Source organism: Hesperophylax consimilis, chromosome 19 (assembly GCF_061612785.1).
Source record: "Hesperophylax consimilis isolate HC1 chromosome 19, BYU_Hcon_1.0, whole genome shotgun sequence".
Lineage (NCBI taxonomy): Eukaryota > Metazoa > Arthropoda > Insecta > Trichoptera > Limnephilidae > Hesperophylax > Hesperophylax consimilis.
The window spans coordinates 19,096,846-19,106,404 of record NC_142854.1 but is presented as its reverse complement, the minus strand read 5'-3'; the positions used below and the strand labels follow the sequence as shown (position 1 = coordinate 19,106,404).

Below are 9,559 nucleotides of genomic sequence, written 5' to 3'. Positions count from 1 at the left end.
GTCACCTTTTTTAAATATTGGAATAATATAGCTGGATTTCCAGTAGACTGGAAAATATCCAGAGGATAGTAGGTGGTTAAATAAAATGGTTAGTGGTTTAGACAATACGGAGGAGCACTGTTTTAGAAAAATTGGCGGGATGGAGTCCGGGCCTGCAGACTTGTTTATGTCTAAGGAACTTTTTTTGCAAGATTCTTCGGTGATGTAGCAGTCTGTTAAATGTGTGTTTTTTTTAATGTGTATGAAGGAATATTTTCTTCTAGTGTTTCATCATCATAAACATTTTTAAAGAAATCAGAAAAAAGATTTACAATGTCTTGCGTATTGTTGGCGTATTTGTCGTCCATGTGCATTTCTGGAGGATAGTCTGTGCTGTCGTTGTTTATTTTTTTAATAAATTTCCAGAGATTGTTCGAGTTTAAGGCTGTGTTCTCGATAGATTTTATATATGTTTTATAACAGATTTTAGAGGGATCTTTGCATTTTTTCCTACTTTCACTGAAATTTGTATAGTCGATTTTCTTCAGAGTTTTTTTGAATTTTTTATGAAGTATTTTTTTTTGTTGTAGTGAGGCTATTAGTTCTGATGAGAAGTAAGTTGGATATGTATGTTTTTTAGGAGTAAATAGTGGTACATATGATTTGATAGTGGTGGAGAATATTGAATATAGATTTTCTAAGGAATCGTCGGTATTAACGTCAGACAAAAAAGACCAGTCAACATGCGAAAGATGAGAATTTATAGATTCAAAATCTGCTTTTTTGTAGTTGAGAGTTTTTTCAACGGGTTTCGGCTCGACGTCACATATATTTAACTTAATATAAAGAAGGGGGTGATGATTATCAACAGGTAACAGAGGATCATTACATTTCTCAATGAACAATTTAGGATAATTTGATATTGCTAGATCTAGTAAGCGATCATTTATGTTGTATATAAAGTTATGTTGTAAAAGATTTAAAAAAATTGTCATATCTAATATCTCACGTGCACGATCATTTTGACTTTCATTACAAATGAAACCACTATCACTTGTTTTCCATTTTAGGTTAGGGAGGTTGTAATCCCCGAGAATAATAATTTTAGAGTTAGGGTATTTGTAGAGTAGATTTTCAACGTCTTCGCTGTGGCTTCGATAGTTTCCGGCATCAGATAGTGGCGGTGTGTATAAAGTTGCAATTATTATCTTTTCTACAGTGGTATAAATTTGTACAAATAGTTGTTCGAGTGTATTATTTTTTGTTTTGAGTTTTCTTGACATCAATTTCTTATTTATTGCAATTAGTACTCCGCTTCCCCTTGTTTTGGAACTGGATTTAGAGTTTCTATCGCAGCAAAATTTTTTGTAGTTGTTAAGTCCGAGTTCTGTTGATTTTATTTCCGAGTCGAGCCAAGTTTCTGTCAGCACATATACGTCGTAATGGTGTAGCGATATTGTAGAACGTAGTTCATTTAATTTGGTGCGTAGTCCCCGCGCGTTCTGGTAGTATATCTTGAGTTTGCATCGTTTTTTGGCGGTGTTTGCACTATTTTAGGGTTTCCGTTTACATATTTTATAGTAATATCATATTCGCCATTTGACTTTCGTTTTTCCAGTTCTTCTCTTAGATTTTTTAGATGTTTTTGGTGAAAAATTGTAGCATCGGGGTATATCCTTGTGTTGTTTTTTAAAAGATGACGTTTACTTAGTAATGTTCTGGATGTTGTGGAGTTATTGAATTCTATTTTAAGGGACCTTGGTTTTTCAACACTTGGTTTTCCAATGCGGTAAACGCGTAGCATATCACGGTTTGCGGTATCATCGAGAGCAGAGATTAAAACCGTTACCTTGTTTTTGTCATCTATTAATTTGTTGGCCGCAGTCGTTTCAGTGCTTTCGGGTATATTACAAAGAATGATGTTTTTAGCTATTTCGCTACGCTCATTAATTTCAGAAATTACCTCGCAAATGTCGAGGTTGTTTTGTGGGGCTGGGATATTTATTCCGATTTCCTTATAAGCCCGTAATTCACCCTCTAGACTAGCGGTTTTATTAGACACCGTTTGCGCCAATCTACCAATAGCTATTAAGAAATGACTTGTAATTGGGGTTAGTTTTGTTATTTGGTCTTTCGTGAACTTATTTGCTGGATCCGTTAAACAGGTATTAAATGTAGCCACAGCATTTTCTACATTTGTTTATCAATGCTTCGACATCCATTATGATAAAAATTGGATTGCAAGTAGAAAAAGGTTATTATTTTTATTTAATTATTTAACTGCAATGGTTTCAATCCCCTGAAAGTTGGTTTGCTCCGAGTACCTATGCAATATTTCTATGAGTACTTATGTAGGCAATACACTGCGAGACAGTAAGTTTGACAAGGCAGGTAGCAATAATAATCTTCCAGATATTCGCACTGAGTCACTTTTAATTATTATTTTGTTTTCACTTTTGACACTTTAAAATCACTTTTTTAAAAGATGTAAGACCAGTTACACTTGTGGGCAATTGAAACCACGTTTTAATATACTTTTCGCTGCTTTTGAGTATAGAAATTCACTGGTTTTCTATTAATTTGTATAGAGCGAATATTTGATGTGCTCACCGTGTCACTGTTGTTGTTGTTGTTGCAACTTATACTAGGAAGTAGTAGAATAGCAGAATAAGGAGCGGTGCAGCCCCGGGAATTTGGAAGAATTAATTTGGTAGATGCGACTTACACTATTTAAAATAAACACGGAATTAACTCTGGAGAGAGTTGAATTCATGTCAAGTGTGTAATAGCATCTCACGAAGTAAACCCGGCAGTGGTCTACGGCCAGGAAATAGCCGGTGAGCAGCGCAGCCTCGGGCAGCTGGGAGAAATACGGCTTGTTGCCTGGTTTGTCATTCAGATACATTATAAGGTTGTCCTCAGTTATAGAAAAAAGAAAGAAAGTATTTGTAGAAAATTAAAAAAATTCTTTGACATAGGATCATTTTTTTAACTAAAGATGTGCCCCAGTAAGGCAAGGGTTCTGGGTTCGAGTCCTAGATGTGACCGTATCAGTGGTAGAGCAGTACCCCAGCAAGGCAAGGGTTCTGGGTTCGAGTCCTAGATGTGACCGTATCAGTGGTAGAGCAGTACCCCAGCAAGGCAAGGGTTCTGGGTTCGAGTCCTAGATGTGACCGTATCAGTGGTAGAGCAGTACCCCAGCAAGGCAAGGGTTCTGGGTTCGAGTCCTAGATGTGACCGTATCAGTGGTAGAGCAGTACCCCAGCAAGGCAAGGGTTCTGGGTTCGAGTCCTAGATGTGACCGTATCAGTGGTAGAGCAGTACCCCAGCAAGGCAAGGGTTCTGGGTTCGAGTCCTAGATGTGACCGTATCAGTGGTAGAGCAGTACCCCAGCAAGGCAAGGGTTCTGGGTTCGAGTCCTAGATGTGACCGTATCAGTGGTAGAGCAGTACCCCAGCAAGGCAAGGGTTCTGGGTTCGAGTCCTAGATGTGACCGTATCAGTGGTAGAGCAGTACCCCAGCAAGGCAAGGGTTCTGGGTTCGAGTCCTAGATGTGACCGTATCAGTGGTAGAGCAGTACCCCAGCAAGGCAAGGGTTCTGGGTTCGAGTCCTAGATGTGACCGTATCAGTGGTAGAGCAGTACCCCAGCAAGGCAAGGGTTCTGGGTTCGAGTCCTAGATGTGACCGTATCAGTGGTAGAGCAGTACCCCAGCAAGGCAAGGGTTCTGGGTTCGAGTCCTAGATGTGACCGTATCAGTGGTAGAGCAGTACCCCAGCAAGGCAAGGGTTCTGGGTTCGAGTCCTAGATGTGACCGTATCAGTGGTAGAGCAGTACCCCAGCAAGGCAAGGGTTCTGGGTTCGAGTCCTAGATGTGACCGTATCAGTGGTAGAGCAGTACCCCAGCAAGGCAAGGGTCCTGGGTTCGAGTCCTAGATGTGACCGTATCTTTTTCTGATTTTTCTGTTTCAGATTTTCGTTAAGAAATCGCTAATATTGTCTTCAATATTTAAAATATTACAATTTGAGGTTTTACTCAATAAAGTTATTCCAGAAAATAAATATTTATCCTAGACTTGCAGAAAAGTCAACAGATGTTACACATTAAATTAAAAAAATAAGATAGGTTTATCTAAAAAGACGCTGTCTAGATTGCATTTAGTTTGGGTTGAATCTTGCGATCATACATAAAGATAGTTGCCAATAAATAATGTGCCGTGAAAAAATGAAGACATTGTTGGTAGTTCTTATTCGAACTATGATACTGTTAAAAGTGACCGAAGGGGATACGGTCCCATTAGCTCAGTGGCAGAGCAGTACCCCGGTAAGGCAAGGGTCCTGGGTTTGAGTCCTAGATGTGACCGTATCCTTCAGATTTGATTTTTGATGATTTTTCTGTTTCAGATTTTCGTTTAGAAATCGCTAATATTGTCTTCAATAACTGGATTTTAGGAACAATTATTAAAAGATTATGGAGTAGGACTATAATATGGTTACATTCGAACGATCAAGTTTGGAAAAGGCACCATGATCAGCTTTCTGTTAGAAAGTTTAAGTGGGGGGAGAGTGTCTCTGACAATCTGTTGGACTTTGGTCCGCTCTCAGACGTGGACAGAACCCCTGCTAATTCCCCTGTTCTTTGCAGATCTCCCTCTAGGGAGGAAAAAAATCGCGAATTTTCATATATAATAATTGTAAAAAGGCACTCACCGTTTCATTGCTCTTAATGGATATCAGTTCTATGGACTCTTCGTGGAGGTCGTATTTATAGATGCCGTAGTTGGTGGTCACGTATAGAGTGCCATTCACGTGAAATGCAGACTCCATGATGATATCATTTAACACATCTGAAATGACAAAATTAATTTCTTTTCACACCTTTCATAAATTTAACATTTAACGAGAAAAAGTTAAACGATAGAAAAACCATCATAGAATTTGCTTTCCCTGAATTTTCCAGCAGAAAAAATGTAAAGTTCAAACATATCGTCGCCGTAGATGTCAAGAGAGTCAAGCCACAAATTTGGCGAAAATGAGTTAAGTATGCAGAAGTGTTTGAAAACCTTCAAAGTTGCCGTGGTCAAAAGATTTAAGCCATAAAACACTCCGTTATTGAGTATTTTGAAATTTGCCAATAGATCTAACACACATCGATGAAAACAATCAAAGCAGTCAAAAACTACAAGCCGCATAGACTTTTGACTTTCGAATAATTTTACACAAGTTAAAGCAGTCTATGACGACAAGCCACATAGATCTTTTGACTTCCCAATAATTTAATTTTATGCGTGGCTTGACGCCATTGGCAACACAAACTTCTCTCGAAAGCGTGCGCACCTCTACTCACATTCGACAATGATTTATAGTGTTGTCTTCCTCTAACTCAGCAAAATGCCTATCGTGTCGGTTTGTTCACGCTTGCACATACGTCTGCGCCCACGACAGTATCGCGAATCGCGAACTGTCAGTTCAGTGTTCAGTGCGTCGGTCAGTGTTATTTTAATACAACATCAGTTCGGTTCGTTCAGCGATTCTGTGCTTTATTTCGTTTTGTGCCTACAAACGTTTGTACTTTCAACTTTATTTAGTGAAACAGTGATAAGAAATGAATCATTCACGCGGAAAACAAATGGTTGCAGCAGCCAGAGCTGCTTTAAATCCACCGGTTCGACATAACATATTGGAATCTTCACGTGGCAAACAAATGATTGCATCAACTAAAGCTGCTAATCCACAGAACCTAATGAGTTCTTCACGTGCTAAACAAATGGATGCAGCAGTTTTAAATCCACAGGATCAACATAACCTCAAAGGTAAGAATCTAGTTAAAAATGTTGATTCCGATTGTTTGAAAACAATGCGACAATCTGACAGTTTTACTTGTTTTGTAGATTCTGAGGGGAATGCTGTACAAGCTGGACGTGCAGAACACGACCTGAACATGCAAAATCTGGACGTCTCTCGAAGCATGTATGTGGGAGGTTAGTATTTTTATTTGTTATCAATACAATATGCATACTAGTTATTATGTTGGCTGTGTAAAACCTGTGACTATCAGAGAAGCATTTGCTTGTAAAATTCAATGTTTATCTCGGTGTTTCAAAGAAGTAAACTACTTTGTTTTGTTTTACAGGCTCTCCTCTAAATGGTGTGCAAGCTGGATGTGCAGAACACAGCCAGAACGGTGGCATGCAAGTTCCGGATGAAATTGCTGTCCCAGCATTATACGCAGAGCTCCGAAGCTTCGCTTCAAGCACGCATGCGGGAGGTCAGTATTTTTATTTGTTATTAATACTAATGCATACTAGTTATTATGTTGGCTGTGTAAAACCTGTGACTATCAGAGAAGCATTTGCTTGTAAAATTCAATGTTTATCTCGGTGTTTCAAAGAAGTAAACTACTTTGTTTTGTTTTACAGGCTCTCCTCTAAATGGTGTGCAAGCTGGATGTGCAGAACACAGCCAGAACGGTGGCATGCAAGTTCCGGATGAGATTGCTGTCCCAGCATTATACGCAGAGCTCCGAAGCTTCGCTTCAAGCACGCATGCGGGAGGTCAGTATTTTTATTTGTTATTAATACTAATGCATACTAGTTATTATGTTGGCTGTGTAAAACCTGTGACTATCAGAGAAGCATTTGCTTGTAAAATTCAATGTTTATCTCGGTGTTTCAAAGAAGTAAACTACTTTGTTTTGTTTTACAGGCTCTCCTCTAAATGGTGTGCAAGCTGGATGTGCAGAACACAGCCAGAACGGTGGCATGCAAGTTCCGGATGAGATTGCTGTCCCAGCATTATACGCAGAGCTCCGAAGCTTCGCTTCAAGCACGCATGCGGGAGGTCAGTATTTTTATTTGTTATTAATACTAATGCATACTAGTTATTATGTTGGCTGTGTAAAACCTGTGACTATCAGAGAAGCATTTGCTTGTAAAATTCAATGTTTATCTCGGTGTTTCAAAGAAGTAAACTACTTTGTTTTGTTTTACAGGCTCTCCTCTAAATGGTGTGCAAGCTGGATGTGCAGAACACAGCCAGAACGGTGGCATGCAAGTTCCGGATGAGATTGCTGTCCCAGCATTATACGCAGAGCTCCGAAGCTTCGCTCCAAGCACGCATGTGGGAGGTCAGTATTTTTATTTGTTAACAATACTACTGCATACTAGTTGTTATGTTGGCTTGTAAAACCTGTGATTATCAGCGAATCATTTGCTTGTAAAATTCAATAATTATTTCAGTGTTTCAAAGAAATAAACCACTTTGTTCGGTTTTACAGACTTGAACGTGAACCTTTCCGAAAATGAAGACAATAACAGGCAAGAACATTCAAATCAACACCACGTTAATGCCTCAGGAACATCCATTTCTGAAATATTGGAAAGCAACCAACAGACAGATGATTTAAGTAGGAAACGCAAGAGAACCCCAAACCAATGGAAACGGAATTCCCAAAAGATATTGAGAATGGCAGGTAAAGAATACCAAAGCAGATCCGGAAAGACAGTTCAAGCAAGGACAATTAGAGATGTTAGCTGTAAATGCCATTATAATTGCGCATCCAAAATAGGAAAATCTCAACAGGAGCAAATGTTGGCTGACTATCTGAGTCTGGATTCCGACAGAGCGAGATGGGCCTTCATTGGTGGCAATGTAAATTGTATTCCAGTAAAACGACGATACCGTAGTGGAGACACCATCAAACGACAACATACATTCGAATATACGGTAATGTTAAATGGAGAGAGAGTCCAAGTGTGCAAAAAATTTTTTTTGGCCACCTTTGTCATCTCGGGAACAAAAGTTGAAAGTGCAATGAAAAAGTTGACTCCTTCAGGTGTCACTGAAATAGATCAGAGAGGTCGCAAGGAACCGCCAAACAAAAAATCCGAGGAAGTTAGGAATATAATCAGGGACCACATCAAGTCATTGCCCGTAGTTGCCTCGCATTACTGTCGGAGCAGCAGTAAAAGAAAATACTTGCCATCTGGTTTGAGCGAGACAAGAATTTACTTAGACTATGTTGAGTATTGTAAAGAACGTAACGTGGTACCAGAAAAGCTCGGCTTCTACAAACAAATATTTGTGACAGAATTCAATTATGGATTTCACACACCAAAAAAGGATCAGTGTGATTTTTGTACGCAGTACAAAAATAAGTCTGACGAAGAGAAGTCAAGAGACGAAGATCAATTTAATCTTCATTTAACAAGAAAAACAGAAGCAAGGGAACACAAACAAATTGACAAAGCCCAAGCTATGAATGATCCTAGCATCAGTTGCTTCACTATGGATCTGGAAAAAATATTATTGACTCCGAGCTTACAAGTGGGACAGTTATATTATACAAAAAAATTAAAAACGTATAACTTCACGGTGTATGAGCTGGCTTCCAGACAAGCAACGAATTACATGTGGCACGAAGGTGTGGGCACAAAGGGTGCTTCGGAGATCGCTACGTGTCTGTGGAACCTCTTGGTGTCATTAGGCCCCAAAAAAGTAGTGACGCTGTACTCGGACACGGCTTCTGGTCAAAATCGGAACTCAGTAGTATCCGCTATGTTCCTACGTGCAGTGGAACAGCTGCCGATTGACGTCATCAATCAAAAATTTATGGAATCAGGGCACTCAGAGATGGAGTGCGATTCTGTGCACTCCACAATAGAGGCCCGAGGAAGAAAAATAGACGTGTTCACACCAGATGGATGGTACGTTGTTGCCCGTACTGCAAAAACTTCTAAACCATACCACAAGGTTGTGGAAATGGATTATGCTGACTTCCTTAACTATAAAAAATACAGCAATAAAGTTATGACAAACAAAAATATATCAGAAAATGGAGACAAATTAAAGTGGCTCAAAGTAAAGTGGTTTCAATACCGAAAAGGTGAACCCACTACTGTTTTTTATAAGTATCAATTGAGCCGAAATGACTTTGATACCCTTAACATTCAGCGAAGACGGCTTCGAACGTTATCCTGTGCAAGCGTAGAAGTAGAAAGACTGTATTTTTCAAAGCCAAAAATAGGCCAAGACAAATTAAAGGACCTACTCAAATTGTGTGATAAAGGCAGCATTCCGTCCACCTATCATGATTTTTATAAAAATTTGCAGCCTGAGGACGGTCCATCTCGGGAGAATGATGGCTCGGAGAGTGACGGAGAAGATGGAATTTAAAAATTATTATAACATTTTTGTAATAAATATTTTCTTCAGAATCTAACTTTGTATTAATTTTTTTTATGTACCTCAGCCAACTTTATTTCAACAGGTATAAACATAGTAACCATACGATAGATTGCTTGACTATGGACCAAATTTTAAGGGATGATACAGTAGTACATTCACAGACTTAAAATGCAAAAAATGGAATGCTGATACCAATCTTAATGTGTATGGCAATGAGGCATAGAACTGGCAGAGGAAGTATACTATGAGCGTAGAATGATAGATTAGCCTGATTTATTTTGGGTTTTATGCCGTATTGCGCTACCTTCTTCTAATAATGGACACTAACGCTGTTCGACACATTGAAGAAGGTCGTAGCACAACACGGCATAATACCCCAAAAATCAATCGCTAAT

General features: G+C 39.0%; 1 protein-coding gene across 4 annotated transcripts; it reads left to right on the top strand.

Moving 5' to 3' along the window:
- The first annotated feature begins 4,960 nt into the window (after window positions 1–4,960).
- On the top strand, window positions 4,961–9,198 carry LOC149414951 (uncharacterized). Of its 4 annotated transcripts, none has more exons than XM_089643131.1 (4): window positions 4,961–5,791; window positions 5,870–6,818; window positions 6,970–7,104; window positions 7,255–9,198. In XM_089643131.1, the coding sequence occupies exons 2-4, from the start codon at window positions 6,740–6,742 to the stop codon at window positions 9,150–9,152; spliced, it is 2,112 nt and encodes a 703-aa protein (XP_089499257.1). In that variant the 5' UTR covers window positions 4,961–5,791; window positions 5,870–6,739; the 3' UTR covers window positions 9,153–9,198. The 4 variants fall into 4 exon arrangements, with proteins under 4 accessions (XP_089499257.1, XP_089499255.1, XP_089499254.1 ...); XM_089643129.1 differs by having other exon boundaries at window positions 4,961–5,959; window positions 6,112–6,818; XM_089643128.1 differs by having other exon boundaries at window positions 4,961–6,246; window positions 6,398–6,818.
- Window positions 9,199–9,559: the final 361 nt, after the last annotated feature.